The sequence below is a fragment of the Oculina patagonica genome, chromosome 8, assembly GCF_052425735.1.
Source record: "Oculina patagonica isolate OP01 chromosome 8, crgOcupat, whole genome shotgun sequence".
Lineage (NCBI taxonomy): Eukaryota > Metazoa > Cnidaria > Anthozoa > Scleractinia > Oculinidae > Oculina > Oculina patagonica.
Window position 1 is genome coordinate 1,318,313 of NC_135765.1, and position 18,590 is coordinate 1,336,902.

Sequence of the window (18,590 nt, forward strand, 5' to 3'; positions counted from 1 at the left end):
TATCGCCTAATTCTTTGTTTTGTTTTCATTATAGCTGTTTTACTTTAAGTTTTATAACAGCCATTAAGAAATTTATTTATCTTCTTTTGTGTTAAAACCATAGCAAACAAGTCCAGCCAATTACTAATGATGATCCTGAGGAGATATCAACCCCAAGCAAGTCAAACTTTCTGTTTGGTTCCGCCAGTGTGAGTTCACTATCCTTCCAGTCAGTAGCTACATCCTCCTTAGGCAGCAGTCCATTTGGACAGAAGACGCAACAGAAGTCTCCAGGATTTTCTGGTGCAGGTTCTCTGCTGTTTGCTGCTCGGAATGCTGACGATGACCATGGCACAACAGAGGGTGACCATGACCCGCACTATGAACCTGTTATTCCACTTCCTGACAAGATTGATGTGAAAACCGGGGAAGAAGACGAAGAAGTGATGTTTTCCCATAGAGCCAAATTGTATCGATTTATAGCAGAGGACAAGCAGTGGAAAGAACGAGGAGTCGGGGATATAAAGTTGTTGAGAAATAGACAATCAGGAAAGATGAGGGTTCTGATGCGTCGGGATCAGGTGTTGAAAATTTGTGCAAATCACCAGATAACAACTGACATGAAACTGCAGCCCAGTGCAGGGTCAGAGAAATCCTGGGTGTGGAGCACTCTGGCAGATTTTTCTGAGCAGGAATGCAAAGCAGAACGACTTGCGGTCAGGTTTAAATCAGAAGACATCGCTAAGCAATTCAAAGAGAAGTTTGAAGAATGCCAAGAAATGTTGAAGAATCAGACACCAGTGAAACCAATTCAAGAAGACAAAAAGCAGGAAGAAGTCAAAGAAGAAGATCTTCTCACTAAGTTTAAAGCTGCTGAAGGGTCGTGGGAGTGCGACATCTGCATGGTGAGAAACGACAGTGATAAAGTTGAATGTGTCGCTTGTGGAACTCTAAAACCAGGAGCAGAACCACGTCAAGACCAAAAGAAAGATGTAAAACCATTGTTTCCATTTGGATCGTCTACACCATCTACTGGTTCAGGGTTTACATTTGGATCGGCTACACCATCTACTGGTTCTGGGTTTACACTTGGATCGACTGCACCATCTGCTGGTTCAGGGTTTACATTTGGATCGGGTACAACATCTACCGGTTCAGGGTTTACATTTGGGTTAGCTGGAAATAGTCAAGGTGATGAGAAACCGGTTTTTACCTTTGGTTCACTGAATCCGACACCCAATTCTAGCTCTGGAGTTCCACTCGGCTTTGGCTCCTTCAAACAAGGAGAGCAGCAGACTGAAGACAACAAAGGAAGTGTTTCTGCATCTGTTGAAGCAACACCTGGTGAAGAAGCCGACGATGACAAGGATGATCAGGTTCAGAGTGTTCAGCATGCTGATGCTCCGACTGAAGAAGTACAGGCTGATGATAGCAGCAATGAGGAAACGACATCTACTAAAGAGAGGTTAGTTGTGTAAAAATACTGTTATAGCAATAATTACCGTAGCTATTTTCTCAACTCTGAAAAGGAACAAAATTCCCGGTAGGGGAAAACTGTTCCAACATAAGGTGTTTTCTTCAACAGATCGCTGCATGCAGAAGATTTATGCATCTACCAATCAGACCTTACCTTTGATAGTTAAATTTAACCTACATCTACATCTACGGATGTAACTTTAAGTATACAATTGGTTCTTATTTTGGTAACATGGGTGACAGCTCCTTGTAAAGGCTGTTCTTAATAATCATTCTCTCATTTCTGTTGTTTCAGTGACAAGGTTTCCCAACCAGACAAGCCGAACACGGAAGGAAAGTTCCTTTTTGGCTCTTCCAGCATCTCTTCATTGTCCTTTCATTCAGTAGCGGAAACGTCTCTTACCAGCAGTCCATTTGGACAGAAACCATCCAAGTCATCTCCTGGTTTTGTAGGTGCTGGTTCCCCAGTGTTCGCCTCCCCAGGTGCAGCAGAACATGATGGGTCAGCAACAGAACATGATCATGACGGTCCTCACTTTGAGCCAATTATTCCACTTCCTGACAAGATTGATGTGAAAACTGGAGAAGAAGACGAAGAAGTCATGTTTTCCCATAGAGCCAAATTATATCGATTTGTATCAGAGGATAAGCAGTGGAAAGAACGAGGAGTCGGGGATATAAAGTTGTTGAGAAATAGACAATCAGGAAAGATGAGAGTTCTGATGCGTCGGGATCAGGTGTTGAAAATTTGTGCAAATCACCAGATAACAACTGACATGAAACTACAGCCCAATGCAGGGTCAGAGAAATCCTGGGTGTGGAGCACTCTGGCAGATTTTTCTGAGCAGGAATGCAAAGCAGAACGACTTGCGGTCAGGTTTAAATCAGACGACATCGCTAAGCAATTCAAAGAAAAGTTTGAAGAATGCCAAGAAATGTTGAAGAATCAGACACCAGTGAAGCCAATTCAAGAAGACAAAAAGCAAGAAGAAGTCAAAGAAGATCTTCTCACTAAGTTTAAAGCTGCTGAGGGGTCGTGGGAGTGCGACAGCTGTATGGTGAGAAACGACAGTGATAAAATTGAGTGTGTTGCTTGTGGAACTCTTAAACCAGGAGCAGAGCCAAGTCAAGGTCTAAAGAAAGATGTAAAACCACTGTTTTCATTTGGATCGGCTGCACCATCTAGTGGCACAGGATTTACATTTGGATCGGCTACACCATCTACTGGTTCAGGGTTTACATTTGGATCGTCTACACCATCTACTGGTTCAGGGTTTACATTTGGATCAGCCACACCGTCAGCTGGTTCAGGGATTTCATTTGGTTCAGCTGGAACAAGCCAAGGTGATGCACAATCGGTTTTCTCATTTGGTTCGTTGAGCCAAACACCATTTTCGAGCCCAGCAGTTCCAGTCAGCTTTGGCTCCTTTAAGCAAGAAGGAAACTTGAGTGAACAGACTGTGGAAAACAAAAAAGTCGTTTCTGAATCAAATGAGCAGACACCTTGTGAAGATGTAGATAATAAAGGAGGTGATCAGCCACAGAATGTTCAAGAGGTTGATGCTACCACTGATGAGGCTGAGGATAGCAATGAAAAGGTAACAGCATCAGGGGATCCAAGCAAAGTCGAGAAAGAGGAGAAGCCTTTATCGAGCAGTGGAAAAGAACTACTTCATGGTGAGCAAGACGAAAGCGAAAAGCTGACGGCCGTTGAATTGGTTGAAGGAGACAGCGGCAAACCTTTAGAAACAACAGATGAGACCTATTCAGAGGAAAAAGCTTCAGTAAGCGGCGAGGAAGAACCAGTTCGCGATATTCCAGGCGATCGCGAGACGGAGGATGCTGCTGTAAAAGAGGATAATGAAAGTGAAGCTAAACTCGAAGAAGACCTCAAACAAGATGAAACAAAACAACCAGAGGTAATTTGAGAAACTGACAAAGAAGGCACGATATAAGCGTAGAATGATGACAAAGGAAGACCTGCCGCTAGCGAAGGAGATTCATAGTAGTCTGTAGAGCAGAACTAATTGTGTTTCATATTTAGAGCATCGCTAGTGTGTGAATCAGCAGACTTGCAGATTGATGGCTAGAACGAGAGATGATAAGAAAAGAAAATAGGTCTAACGTTTACTGTTTGTTAGCATATTCTCTTCTTGTTGCCCTCGCTAAATTAAGTGAATGGTATGCCAGTTGGACCTAAGGGCACAAGCTTGCAAGAGAATCGTTTTATTCAATTGCTATATGTTTAGGTTATACCACCGTAAACACAAGGGTCACTGTATCTAACCAACAAATGAGAATAAAGTTTCCATAGATAGTGGCTTACTGCTTTGGCACGCTAATCCTCTACTGGCTCGTTAGTGATGAATGCCTGTCTTCTTGCTATTTCATAACAATTCTCAGGTTCAAGTAATTAGAATGAACGAATTCATCAAGAATAACAACAGAAAAAATCTAGAATCTGGTCAAGATAATCTTAGGACTGAACTGAAGGAGAACATTCCGCCTGGTTTTGCTGGGCATTATTGTTAAGTATAACAAATAATTTTTGAGGCTTCGGTTTAGTATGTACATTTAATCTGCTAGCCGGAAAGATTTTATGTTAGTAACATGTTTGATAGAGCGGTTTTTTATTGAGTGTCGCAGACCCAAAGTTATCACTCTAGCCAATCACAAAGGCCACGGATAATCCAGGGATCCAATCAAAACTCGAAGTAAATGCATGTAAATTCATTGACCTGGCTCGAAGCGCGGGGGAGTCACGATTGGTTTTGGCAGGTTTTACTTCTGATTGGCTGAGGAGAAAGTGGCGCGAGATTTTTGAACCAATCACTAAGAACCAAAGCATATGCGAAATACTTTTGACACTCAAGTGAAAATCGCTCTATCTTAGAGTAATATAGCCTGCGTGGCCGGCGTCAGTTCAAATTAAAGGGGAAGGAGAAGGGGAATCGAGCGTGAAGCGCGAGGTGCGAGGAGAGAGCGCGAAGCACCCCTTCTCCTTCCCCTTGAACGCCGGCCACGCAGGCTAAGAGTAATACTAGCTGTACTGTTTGCCACTGGGTAAAGTTTATAATTAATTTTTGACGTGTTTTTGACAACGTGCTTATTGGCTCCGTTTTGTTTGTTTTCACCAAATCAAATTCCAAAACGTTTCGGGTAGGAGTTGACGTGTCAAATGTTTGATTTCCCGCCGGTGAATGATGTCATGGCAACTACGCCTGCCACACTTGTGAAATTCTGATTGCAGGTCAAATCAAACAAAACCCGCCAGGAAGTTGTCAAAGGGGTGTCAAGAAAGTAACATGTTTTCATAAGCAAGTAGTCATTAAAGTTTTTCTTCGGGAGTTCGTTGTTTTAACTCTTCTTTCGCCCACTTTTTGAAACGTTTATTTGGCTTACTAAGCTGAAGGCAACAGTTGATCTTCAGACAGAACAAGCAAATACACAAAAAACTTGTCCCAGTTTGCAACATGTAAATTTCTTACTTTTCAGAAGCAGTAAAGTATTGACTTAAATGATCAAAAAGGTTAATTTTCTAACATTACTTTAGCTCCAGTTTGAAGGTTTTGCTAAAGTGATCATGAGAGACTTAGACATATATTCATCGTGCATAGGTTCAGCTTTATGATCTCAGAATTACTGGTGTCATGTTACCTCGACTCTCAAGACGGACACCTCAGCTCTCTAACGTAGTAGGAGTCGGAGTTGCGATTTATAAAAAGCGTATACGAACTAGTGAAAATCGAAGTCGTAAGCGGAGTCATAAACTCGACGGAATCGGAGTCCGAAGAATCGGCAGAACATTTCCTTTTTTCCGATTCCGCTTATGACTCCGTCGCTTATGATCCAGTGAAGACTAGTTATCGGAGTCGCAAGCAGAAGCGGAAGAACCAATTCTGCTTGCGACACCGACAATCTAGTTTGCACTTGATCTTATGCGGCGGAGTCAAGTGGAATCGGACCTCTGCTTTAATACGACTCCGTCAATTTGATTTTCCCTGGATCGTAACACTGCCTTTCTGGTTACGACTTCGACTCAGCTCCCCGACTCCGTCTCTAGATAATACCAGCCTTTGGAGAGAGTACTTACAGGTATTGTTAACTTTGGGGGAACAGGGATGGTAGTGAGAGCACCGCCTCCCACCAATGTGGCACGAGTTTGATTCCCGGACCTGGCGTCATATGTGGGTTGAGTTTGTTGTTGGTTCTCGTCCTTGTTCCGAGGGTTTTTCTCCGGGTTCTCCGTCTCTCCGTTTCCTCCATCCACAAAGACCTACACTTCTGAATTCCAATTCGATCGGAAATCCGACAACAGGACAACAACAACAACAACTTTATTTGCACCCTATACATTCAATTAAATTAACAATACAATAATAAAAGAAATAAAGTAAAGTGCATGGCTGCCCAGAATAACCACGATTGGCTAACAAGATTGGGCAGCCATAGTTTTTATTACGATAATTTATAAAAAGGTCAGGTATACTTAACATTTACATAGCAAACTATACAACACAAACACACAAAAACAAAACTAAGTAGGCTTAAAGAAAAATTAATGGAAAAAAAGATGGAAAATGAAGTATACGGACAGGTTAACTAGCAGAGTTAAGTTGTCTGTCTTAGTTACCAAAAAAGGGATCGAGTTTCGTTAAGTTTTGAGTTGAGAGGAAAGTATTTTCAAACATTAGCCCCCGGGAGCGCTAAATCAAATCATTTAGTACGCAAATAACACAGGAAGTCCGCCGTATAATAACCCGGAGACTGGCCCGAGCGGAAGCGCTAGACCGGAACAATCCCTTGCGGGCTTACAGATGTTGTCTTTGAGAGCCGTAAAGCAATATGGCGGCTAATGCAATGGAAACCGACGATCTAGGTCATTTACCTTCGAGTACACTACGAAGATCGAATTCTGCGCCTAATGTTAGCGCTGCTGTGGTGAGCGATCCTATTCCTATATTTCAGCCGCTACAGACTTCAAGGCAGCGACGCTTCTCTACGAGTCAAATGGCTGTAAATGTTGTAAGTAAAAATTCCGCGAACAAATGTCAAATGCATTTATAAGTTCTTTTAGCCTTGATTTTATGGCTCCTATCGCCAATTTGTGCTTTCCATTCTTCAGGGATCTCCCGCATCAAGAATAGAACAGATCAAAAGGGTATAGTGTTGTTATTTTCTTGTAAAATAATTTATTGGAACAAGTTTATTCGTTCTGTGTTCTGTTATCTCATGCATGCTGAGTCTTTTACAAACATATTGCCTCCAGACGATATGCTCTTCGATTATTTAAAAAAAATCCCACTATAAAAAAGCTATCTATTTTTAATATGGAAAAACAGAAGAAAGATGAGGAAATCATTTCGTTATTATATTATTTAACGTTTTTAGGAAGAAAGCATGGATGATGCTAGTCGCGAAAGACAAGTCGAAAGGTGAGGCATGAAAATACCGGCCGACTAACTTGTTTATCAAGAATAAAGACAACGAGATACCTTGCATGAAGAATTCAAGTTAATTAGTCCACAATTTTGGCATTTCTTTAGAGAGTGTTTAATGTGAATGTAACATTATTCTACGGTATCTCGATAAATGACTCCATGTCACTGGTAGATTTTGAGGTTCTTACAGTCACGGAAAAGGACTCACACATTCTTCTTTTTACTACTAAGAAGTACGTTGAGATTGCAGGATGCTTTTCGTTTTTAAAAACATCAATTTAAAGATGCGTTTACCAGATGTTAAAAATGATGTATTTGTAAAATAGTATGATACCTTGGTAATTTGATTTATTACGAGACTGACGTACGACATCAAACTTCAAATAAATACAAAATAAATGCTCCAAATTTTGTAATCTGTATATTAATTTGTGCCCCAATTTAAAGCATTTTAAGGGCCTGTTTACATGGAAGGCGGGTGCCCCGGCTAACCGAGTTACCCGGCTAACCGAGCTACCCTGGGCGAGCCAACTTTTCATACGTTTCTTTAGAAAACACATTGAAGCGTTTACATGCTAGACGGGAAACTCGCCTTGCCGGGGCACTCGGTCTACTTGCCCGGGGCACCCTTCTAGGCGGGAGAGCTTTTTGCCATGTAAACGGTTATGCCCGAGCTATCCCGGCTTGCCGGGATAAGTCTTCGTGCGTGTTTTTAAATTTACTTTGAAGTAAATGACATAAAATGTATAAATTCGGGACCCAAACAGTGCTATTTGACCAAAATTAGATCGAGTTAGTTTTATTTGTAAGCTGGAAAATATTTCTTTGAGCAACAGCTATAATTAATTGAAATTTTCGTAGGAATGATTATCCTAATTCACGAAACAACAAATTTAATTTCAATTTGGTGACCAAAGACTGTTGAATTTCGATTGAATTCCCCCCAAAATAGACGCAGTAAATTTCTAAGAGCTTGCACATCAAAGTTAAATAGGTTTTAAGATGGCTAGCCTTGGTTATTCAGTAAAAAGTCATATTTTTCTTCAATCGTTTGAAGCTACATGGTTTTCTCACGCTGTGTCACGCTTCAATGACTCTGTCTCAACTCGGGTAGAAGGGCTGTGAATTCTGCATGTAAAGGCGGGCTATGTTTCATCCCTTCTAGCCGGGTAACTCGGTTAGCCGGGGCGCCCTCTCTCCATGTATACAGGCCCTAAGTGTTATTGAAAATTAAATTAATTTGAATTTTATAAGCCATTGAGCTTTGGTTTTTTAGGTAAAATTCTAGCCTGTCATTATTTTAAACAAGAACGTCTTGGTGCAAAAATAATTGAAAGAATTTCCATATTAAATAAAATAATTTTTGTAAACTGTATTCAAATGTCTAGACTGATATGGCAGTAATGGTATTTGTATTTTACCATAACAATTTTTCCTACCCAAAGAATTTTAAATATTTAAATCTGAGTAAATGACATTTCATCTCATTTCTCTTTATTTACCGTACAACTGGCTTTTTCCAACCTTCACAGAACACAGGAGTACCTTGTCTTCTGTTTTGTTATTGTGAAAAGGTTGGGAAAATGCTTTGGACAACTGTTTATATTATATGCTGTCAAAGTCATGTAAATTTTGGGTAAACTGTAAAATTATTTCCAGATTCTGACACGCCTGACGCTGTACAATTATAATCCATTCAGCATTCTATTTTTGGACTGAGTCATTGTGATTAAAATATTGAGCTGTTTGCTTGAAGAATAAGGCTCTGTTTAGGTGACGGGGGAGAATTGGGGGGGGGGGGGGTAAATGATAACTTCGTTATTCAATGAAATGCTTGACTAGCCTTGGCTGGAATAGACAAGTATTATTAATAGTAAACGATCTTTATTTCAAATTAGAAAGTGTTTTAATTTTTAAACCTTTCATTTTCTCAGTGAACTCTTCCTCACAATTGGAATACATGAGAACATGACATTAATGGTAAGTCTTGTGATTCAATGATGTAACTGTGCATGTATTGCTTATGGGTTTGTCCAAAAAAGAAATCCACACACTGCACCCTGATGGATGGCAAGGTTATTTCCTAAATGCCATCTGTTGGTGGAGAGTGGATTTTTTTCTGGAATAGACAATTTTCGCATTCTCGGTGTTGGACTGGAAATAGCTAGCTTGCAATGGAGGCTAATGCAAGGGAATATCATTAAAAAGAGTGTCATGTCATTTACATTTGAAAAGATTACCCGCATTAGCCTCTATTGCAAGCTAGTTCCAGTCCAATTCCAAGAATACGAAAATGGTATTAATATTAGTACCCAATGAACTTTTAAATAAGCCAGAGGCCTGGCGAGAAAAGGTCCAATGATAATAACAACTGATGAGTCACTTACCTGGCTCCTCCAATCACAGTAACAGCTAGTGTCAGAAATAATATTTTAAAAATATTTTATACACTTCCAAGAAGTTTTTATTTTTCTATTTTGTTTATTTCGTGGCACACCTGCAAACTAGCTCTTTAGCTAAGCGTGCTGACCACGTTAAATAAAGATTGTGATTGTGTGATTGTGAAAAATTCTTTTTGTATCTTAGGATCATGACAAAAACAATGATTCAGACATGCATGAACGACGGAACTCCTTTGATGACCCCCGACATGCATTCCCGTCACCGTCTTCGTTATCATCATCGCCAACAAATAATCAGAGGGTGAGAATTGTGTTCAACCTAAATGATGCAAAACAGGTTAAAAGTAGCTTTCTAAACCTCTTGCTTGAATAAACAAATGTACAATTAAAAATATTCTTTTTTAGGGGATGAGAAATGCAAGAAGCCTAACTCCTAGTCCAGTACCCAGTCCTACTCGACAAACATTCACGTAAGTTTCAGGTTTACAATACTTTATGGCGAAGACTTGATGTGTTTATCAACTCTAATTTGTGTTTTCTTGCAGACGGAGAAGTCTAAGCCCTGTTTATTTTCGACCAAGTACCTTGGCATTGAAAAGAAAATGTAAGTAATTCTCCGTGTTAAATATAATGTACAAAATGGCACCAAAACATAATGAAAACAAAAAGGCAACTTATGCATTAGGAATTTTTATAAGTGGAAAGGTAACATTTTCCTGAGCTGCATTGAAGGATGACATGATTGTTGATGAAAAACATTTATTAATGACAAAAATTTATAAATGTGGGTGCTTATGGAGCTTTTTCTGCCCCGCTACCTGACTTATTTATTTTGCATCATCTAGTTTAAGTTAGTTAAAAGGTATAAATTGTCGTGTCTTATCTGACTGTGCGGGAGGTGCAGTGGCTTAATGGTTAGTGTGTTGGTCTCCAGAGTAAGTGTTCCACGTTCTAGGTCTAGCCTGGATCATTGTGTTCTTGGACTCCTACAGTGCCCTTCTTCACCCAGGTGTATCAATGGGTGTGGGTATTTTAAATGCTGGGAGATAACACTGCCCCAGTCTAGCATCCCATCCAGGGGGAGTAATAATTCTGCTATTAAAGTAGTTGCTGGTCAGATGGGCAACTAGTCTTGAGTGCAGTTGTTACATCTACCTTTCTTACTGTGCTTAGTGTATATAAACCTCATTGACCAGAAAAAAGGTTGTTGAAAAGTGCAACAGAAGTGTACTTTTGGGTGTGAGGTAAAGAAAATCAATGTATTCTGTAAAGAATTTGTTTTTGTTTGATTTCTAGGCCCATCAGAAGGCTTTGAGCCAGGTGTTAGTCCATCAAAGCGTCTCTGTGATGTTTCGCCGCTTAACTGTTCACCTGATGTTCCGTGTGAATCTGTACACCTAAACTTTGATGACGATAATCACCTAAATGAATATCCCATTAGTTCTGCAGCATCAGATACGTCTTCAACATCATCATCATCATCCGCCACTCCCATGCTTCTTGGCGAAATGCAAAGACATCCTTTGCCTGTTTATCGATCAAAATTTACACCCCCAAGGTCACCCCTTGCTGGTCCATCCACAACCCAAAATCATTCTAGGACGATAGCTACCTCCACGTCCTGTTTCACCTTTGCTCCTGTCAGAGATTGATGAGTGCTCAAGCCAAGAGGTATTTATTTATTTGTTTATTAATTTGCCAAATGGTAGATGCACAAGCAATGGGACACAAGGTCTACCATGAGGCTAACACAACTCAACAAAATACACTAATAAAAGTATTTCTTGTTTAAAACAGAAGTTCATCTTTTTAGAGAGGGGAAGAAATCTGGGGTGAGACTCCCCCTGTTATTGCTAAAGTGAGACCATTACTGGAGACAACATGGTTTCTCATCTTTTGTTTTGACCAACAAGTGACTGCAGGATGAAATTCTACCAGGTTTCTTCTCATTTCTAAAGTGGCAGGGCTCGAGACTAACTTTTTTCCTATCTAGCCAAGTGGCTAGTGACAGCTTTGATTTCACTAGCCAAAACTTATTTTCTACTAGCCACAATTTTTAAGCATAGTTCTTCTTTTAAGGGGGGGGGGGGAGAGGGTGAAAACAATGTGCGATAATGTTTAAACCTTGAGCCGTAAAATGTTTCTTAAATCTTCGTGTTTTTTTCCTTACAAAATTGGGCTTTGTTCTTCACTATAAAAATTGTACATGTACATGTGTTTTTGTCAACTAGATTGTTTAAAGCTTCACATTCTATAATGTCAACAGTTTACTTGTTAGTTATATTCTCTGAGAGACGATTTTAATAAATGCGGTTTCTTGCCACTAATGCCTGATTTTTTCACTAGCCATTTTGGCTAGTGAAAGGCCAAAACCTACTAGCCAAAACTGCATATTTACTAGCCTTTGGCTAGTTGGCTACCGTTAGTCTCGAGCCCTGAGTGGCATTATGCAAACATCATGTTATGTATCAGTCAATTCCAAAACCGCCCACCCCGCGCCCACCCAGGCATACCCCGGGCATTTGACTCGAGGTTAGCTCCGTATAGCGGGGAATTTGACGCAAAACTTCGCCCGCCAGGCCGGGCATTTGACCACCAAAGAAACAAGAGTCAACGGTCTCAAATTAAAGGATTTCGTCATCCGTTCATTCACTAATTAAGAAATACGAATGTTCACAATACTCGTGTTATTTCGTGATTCCACCTCTGTTTTTGTTACAGTATCCTTTTGCCTTTATCGAAAAACATCTAAGTGTGGATTTGTTGTCAGAAGAGAATTTTCTCAATGTGTTATCAATAAGGTATTTTAAGAAACCTTTCGCAGATAACGTATTAGCAGAGCTAGAAAGAGCGATTTCAAGCTATACTGAGTAAAAGTAAACATCGGTGTTTTCTTCGCTTTGTTGTAGTTTATCCCTTTAGTCTTTCAAATCTGAAAAGGGTGGGGAATTTGACGCGCTGTGAAGCCCTAACTGGTGGGGCATTTGACCGTCTAAACTGCCAACATAGCAGGGAATTTGACCGGGGGTTTGTCCAGATGGGTGGTTTTGGAATTGACTGATGCATTAGCACAACAATATTAATTTTGGGGTGCAACATAAGGAAAGGAAAAACTGCCAATATGTGTAGTAGCCAGGTGTACCGTGTACTAGCAAGCTAAGCAATTGAGCAATAAAACTCAACCCTCTGCACAATCCCTTTTTGTACCTAGCGTGTTTGTACTTTTACTAACGTTAGGCAAAAACCAACTAGTAGTTACAATTAACAGGTGATGGGAAATTACTAGTACTAAAATAAACTGCACGAGTTGCTTGGATCCAGGTATGATGCAAGACTGCCCATGACCCAAAACTGATGTTTGTTATTTAGAAGCACATCACCCAATACCATTGGCTGATGTTCCCCTTTAATACTAGCTAATACTCTACAGCAATCTTGACTGTTTTCAGTACCTGTCAAGGGAATGTGTAGGATGATGAATAGTCAAATAGCAAAAATTGTAAAAAGTGCAACACTTGCATCCAAGATCCCAAGGTGTTACCCTTGTTCAGTTTTTGTTTAGAAATAATTTTTCAATTTTTATCTGCCTTTGAGTTATTCATGATTATTATAAAGTTCATAGCAATACTTTGTAATTTTTGTGACCACGAGCAAAACATTTTTTTCAAAAAACAATGGTCATTGACTAACACTATATTTTTTGTTACTTTTGCAGGTCTATTTTTCTATGTAAACAATTGAACATACAGTATTTTAGAGCTTTATACAAGATAGATATCATTTTCATATGGCATTGCCAAATTGTACATGTAAATTTATTAACTGGACATGCAGTATTAGGTAGTGATAGCTAATAATTATCTTTCTGGATTGATTTCATACTTACAGTGATTTTATTGAAGAATCCAAGAAAAATATCCATTGACTGGATAAAATTTAGCCTTTTGAATTATATTAAATACTATTTTATTCACTCAGTCACTTTTGTTAATAATTAACAAAAACATTATGACTTATAATAATATTATTACAACAGTACTATTGTTTTATTAATAGTCAATTTCTGTCCCTTTGGTTTCTATGTTAACTATCATGAAAAGCAAAGACCTTGAAAAAATTAAATGCAGTTCTACTTATAAGCTAATAACAACATTCAAATTTATAGTGGAACTTTAGATAAGCAGGCAATGTTTTGACCAGAAAAAGTGGATTAATTTTTTGATAAAATTATTGCCGAGGCACTGCGACCTTGCTATGGGATTCAATAGTTTTTCGGAAAAAAGGTCTTTGCCAGAAAGTTATTGGTACAGGGGTTGTTGCTTTGGGAGTTAATTACCGTATTTATTTGATTAAGCGCCCTGGGCACTTATTAACTGTTTGGATCTTGAAAGTGGGCGCTTATTCGAGATGGGCGTTTATTAACTTTTGCTACCTTCAGGGTGGGCGCTTATTCGAGGTTGGGCGCTTAATCCAATAAATACGGTTAAACTTCAACTTTACCTGAATAATGGAATAAGCTATAAAATAAATAACAAATGTCTTAACTAATTGAACAAACAACCTTTTCTTGTTGCCCTGGTCGTCATTGTCACATGTTGTGTGGTGTCCAACACTACATTGTCTTGTAATAATTATAAAGCAATGTCGAGTTGGATCTCCAAACTGCATTATCAGTCATTTCCATATATACCATCACTAATACTGGGCATTTTTTTATAATTCATATGTCTGAATTTATCAAAACCGGGTCAAAGAAAAGTGACGTCAGTATTCTTGAACAAGTACGTTACTGCGCGAATTGGCTTAAAACGCCACAAGAAAGGGGAAAAAAAAAAAAAGAAATACAGCGCTGAAAGGTAGAGAAGAGAGAGGAGAAGAGAAAAAAAAGACTGACATTCCCTTTAGTTTTTATATCATCGAGTTTGGAGATAGTTTCACTAATACTGGGCATTTTTTTATAATTATGTGGCTCTAGTTTTCATCAAGCCAACACTTTGTAGACGGAGGTATAAACTTGAATTGTGTGGTATTCGATTAAAAAAAACATTTAGTTTTTATTTTTAAGCAAATATTTTGCTTATGGTTGGATACGCAGTAAAAAAGTAAAAAATGTTGACTTCACAATTAATGGTGCAAGAAAGTTTCAAAGGCTTCAAGGACCAAATCATTAAGCTGTGGTTGATATTTTTTGTAGTTTTCTGAAATATTAAACTCACATGTTTGCAAGATTATGTAAATAAAAGGCAATATATTTCTATTTCTGTTGTAAAATAAAGCTTTTAACTTCTAGCAATTCAAGGCAGATCTATGTTAGGGGCAAATGAGACAGTACGATTTTGCGCCTAACACGACACGCTTTCACCATGACTACAACACAAATTGTGTCATGTAAATCAACCTACCACATCCTTTTGACAGCTGCATGCACATGTAATTGGTCCCAACTCCCAAGTCATGTTGTAGGCCTGTCCTAAGCTTGAAAAAGTCAAGAGAAAGTCATACCATGTAAATCGGCCCTTAGAAAGTCAACCTGAGAAAGGGTTCTGTAAACTAAGTTAGTTAAAACAGTTAACTTTAATTCAATAAGCTTGTGTTGTTGTATTGTGAAATTTTTGGAATTTTCATTGTGTTGCAATGGATATCAGTGCTAAAGGTCAGGACCTGATGAAAACTAGAGTGTAAATATACTTATTGTAAATACAAGTAGTTTCCTTTAGTCCTAAATTTAAAGTGATGTCACTGAGCAGTATTCCATGGTAACTCTTGTGAGTAATTACGTGTACCAAATCATTCATGATGATTCTTAATGCTTTGTTTCTTCAGACTAGTGTTTAGAGCATCAGAGTGCTTAAAGTATTTGAGTGGGAGACCTATTAGCATAATACCAGAAACCCATAAGGATTGAAACGTGTAACTCCCTATGATTCGCATTGTACAAAGCGTTTGCACATTCGTTTACACTAAGTACCATATTTGGAAAATCACGAGAAACATTTAACCAATCAAAATTACTATATTTGGATTAAATTCACAGCGCGCGGCTAGCTCGCGCTTGATGGCGTAATCTTGTTTTTGAGCAAGCTTGGTTGTATGAAGTTAAATTTGGTTAAATTCTCCTGCATCATCTTCTTGAAGTAGTCTGGAGAACTTCGCTTCGATACACTTGATGTATTTCTTTAGTTTATGTGAGAAATTTACGGCGTTTAGGTCGAAATTGAAGCAACTTACCGCAAAACCAAAAATTATGTTGCTTGTGTCATTACGTGTATAAAGCATTCGCGTGCAAATTCTTCGTGTTTCCAAAATGGTACTTAGCAAAATGAATAATCAAACGCTGTGCGCGCGCGTTACACGTTTCAACCCTTATGGGTTTCTGATAATACCCAATGCATTTAATCTTGATTCAAGCAGTCCAGATTCATGCATTACCTGGGATCATTGAGGCTGGGACAACAGTTGGATCACTGATTTGAAGTTAGAAGTATAGCAGCTAATCACAACCGGTACACAACAGATGCTATTCCTATTCAATTCAATGATCTATGTTGATCTGGTCCGACTTTTGTCCCCGCCCAGATCATTGTGCTGCTGATGTTGTGTGGCTAGATACTTCCTCCACCCAGGAGTATAAATGGGACACATTGTTAAGGGCAACCCTTACTGACAAAATGGTGGGGGGTTAACCCAGCCTCCTCCTCAGGCGCCTCGATTTTCTTTCTCCGGCAAAGCGAGAACAAAGCGAGCGCGAAGCCATGTCCCAAAACAGGAGAGAGGCGTCTGGGTACGAGGCAGGGGTTAACCTGTGTAAATTTCACAGGACTGAAACAGTATAGCAATCAGAAAGGAGCCTTGATAGCATGTGCATGGGCCTTTAGTGGTTAATGTTATACCGTTTCTAGTACTACTCTAACATGTTCAGCCTTATTTAGTATAATCATAGCTCAGTAGCTATGGAGGTAGCTAGGGTGAGGTTTTTTTATAGTTATTAATTTTCTTTGGGTAAGAAGAGCATTGTATGTATAAGCTAACAATCTTTAAATATGTAAGAATTTCAGAGTCTGTATCTAAATAGCAATATTTTAAAATTTGTAAATAGTACTCGCATTATTCATTTACTTCATGTTACCAACTTCATACTTACAATAAACATGTCAAAATATTTTGAATGAGTTTTGTCTTATTGTAATTAGTCTGCACAGCTGGCATTTTTGATGGGTGAGCATTGAGTAATTTTATTCACATATCGGTGGCCTTGGGGAGTTGCAAACAGCTCTCAACACACACTGCAGTATGTGGTTTTATAAGCCTGGTTTTCACTAGCGACACAAGTGCATGCACAAGAAAAGCAAAAGCACAAGTGCAAGGATCAAAATGCAATGTGCTTGTACTTGAGTCAAGGCCGTTTTGATGGTGAAATAAGAGCTGTTATTGCTTGTGCATGCGTCACTAGTGCATAATACACCCTGTTTGCCCCCCAACATTTTGCATAAGTATTGTTTTAAATTTCCCTTGGGACGACTGTATGTCTCAAGAGAAATTAAAAAACAATGCTCATGCAAAATTTTGGGGGGCAAACAAGGTGTATTATGGGAGATGTGAAAGTGGTGAATAGGCTCCTTTACACATTACTTGTCTATGATGCTATATAATCATTGACAGCCCATCCACCCGAAGAATCAATAAATGTGTTTATTTCAATTCTTTATTATAGGTTGTGTGCTATATTATTTACATGTCAATGGTAATATTTCAAAATTGACTGTGCCTAACAATCATTGTTAGGCCAATGTACACACAGTTCGGAAAAGTATAAAACTTTAGAAATAATATTTAAAAAGAACAACCCTATTGTGAGTGTGCTGAGAGCCAGATAACAATTTTTATGAGAAATAGAGCAGTATTCAATTTTGAGTGTCGTAAACCAAAACCAAAGTAATCACTTGGTCCAATCACAAAAGCCACACACAACATGAAGCAAGACGTACATTGTAGCCAGTGCAAAGTGCAGGAAAACGTGTGCAAGCCTGTCATAATGATTAGTTTTGGTTTTACTTCAGATTGGTTAAGAAAGAAACTTGACTATGTGCAAATTTTTCAAACCAATAACAAAGTGAAGTAATGCAAGCCCAAAGCAAATGCAAATTACTTTTGGCACACAAGTGAAAACCACTCTATATCACATAAGAACACAATATATCACAATTGAAGACCGGCGGGAAAGAACGGCCGCTGGACTTTCTGGCTAAATCAAACATTATCAAAACAGCTCCAAATTGCGCATGCAGGTTTGTTTACGTGTGCTTAACACTGCCCTTTGTTTCATTTGGCTGGTCTTTCGTTCGTTTTTGAAAAATTACACATGCAAAAAGACAAGGTTTTTGCTGGCACGGCGTCTTTTTGACTTTTCTTTTACAAACAATAAACAAAGGAAACCTTTTGTTCCGCAAAACAATGAAACCAGCTAAAGTTTTGGGATTACAGGCCTAGCCCTAACCCCTAAGCTTAACCCTAGCGAAAAAAGCTTAACCCTAAACCCCAAGGGTTAGGGTTAGGGTCTGACGACGCTAGGGTTTCATTTCAAATTTAGGGTTAAAAAGCTAAACCCAGTCTGCTTGCGGTTAGCTGCTTTTTGTTGTTTCGGGCAAGACTATTGTAATCTGTTACCGTTAGCTGTAATTTAAGGTGAAAGTGAAATAAAGACTGATTGTTGATTGAATAGGTTTGCTCGTGTTGTCACATTATACTAGTTTTGCTTTCAGTTAAGTGCCGCCGGCTTGCTCTCACTTCTATCTCCACTCCTTACATCATCGCACATCTACAAAATCCCACGAAAACAAGATAAACTAAGGCACGAATCGATTGATTGATTTATTGATTGATGAATATTTAATGAGGCACAGAAAAAATTTTTGCGAGGGGAGGTCCCCTGCCAAACCTATAAAGAATTTTTTTAAAGTCTAAAACCAGGTCACTTCTCGGCAACTTTGTCGCGGCAGCACCCGAGCGGGCCCTGCAAAACTCGGGTTGACGAAGTTCCCGGCAAGAAACCTCTTGTTTTAGACTTTCTACGCGGCCAGGCTCAAAACTACCTTGGTTTGTGCAACGTTTATTCCAAAGCGCTAAACAGCGCTGTTGTACAAAACAAAGGCAGAAACATCACTCAGTTCAATTCTTCGAGCGATGCTGTAAACTTATGGGTATTCAGACTTAATGATGTCCTTCAACCACCTGGCAGCCGCACTTGAGCTAAAACTATAAACTTCTTCGTTTTACTTTCAAAAGCGCCATTTCG

General features: G+C 39.1%; 2 protein-coding genes across 4 annotated transcripts in view; both read left to right on the forward strand.

The window, feature by feature from the left end:
- LOC144661953 (E3 SUMO-protein ligase RanBP2-like) overlaps positions 1-4,129 on the forward strand; it is a 48,398-nt gene extending 44,269 nt beyond the window's left edge. For 2 of the 3 annotated variants that reach the window (XM_078522669.1, XM_078522670.1), the window contains exons 30-31: positions 104-1,444; positions 1,751-4,129. In XM_078522669.1, the coding sequence (XP_078378795.1) occupies positions 104-1,444; positions 1,751-3,383 (2,974 nt within the window). In that variant the 3' untranslated portion in view covers positions 3,384-4,129. The remainder of the gene's footprint in view (positions 1-103; positions 1,445-1,750) is intronic. The other variant, XM_078522671.1, reaches the window with a different exon arrangement.
- A 2,165-nt stretch (positions 4,130-6,294) lies between these two features.
- Positions 6,295-13,504, forward strand: LOC144662473 (P2R1A-PPP2R2A-interacting phosphatase regulator 1-like). Its single transcript, XM_078523282.1, has 9 exons — positions 6,295-6,480; positions 6,581-6,616; positions 6,847-6,890; positions 8,831-8,876; positions 9,483-9,599; positions 9,704-9,768; positions 9,844-9,902; positions 10,595-10,969; positions 13,014-13,504. The coding sequence occupies exons 1-8, from the start codon at positions 6,301-6,303 to the stop codon at positions 10,948-10,950; spliced, it is 903 nt and encodes a 300-aa protein (XP_078379408.1). The 5' UTR covers positions 6,295-6,300; the 3' UTR covers positions 10,951-10,969; positions 13,014-13,504.
- Positions 13,505-18,590: the final 5,086 nt, after the last annotated feature.

Excerpts from the sequence above, each read along its gene's own strand:
- LOC144662473 (XM_078523282.1), top strand. The coding sequence starts at position 6,301 with ATGGCGGCTAATGCAATGGAAACCGACGATCTAGGTCATTTACCTTCG. Across the intron at positions 6,617-6,846 it reads GAATAGAACAGATCAAAAGG|GAAGAAAGCATGGATGATGC; the intron begins GTATAGTGTTGT and ends TAACGTTTTTAG. Across the intron at positions 9,903-10,594 it reads CTTGGCATTGAAAAGAAAAT|GCCCATCAGAAGGCTTTGAG; the intron begins GTAAGTAATTCT and ends TTTGATTTCTAG.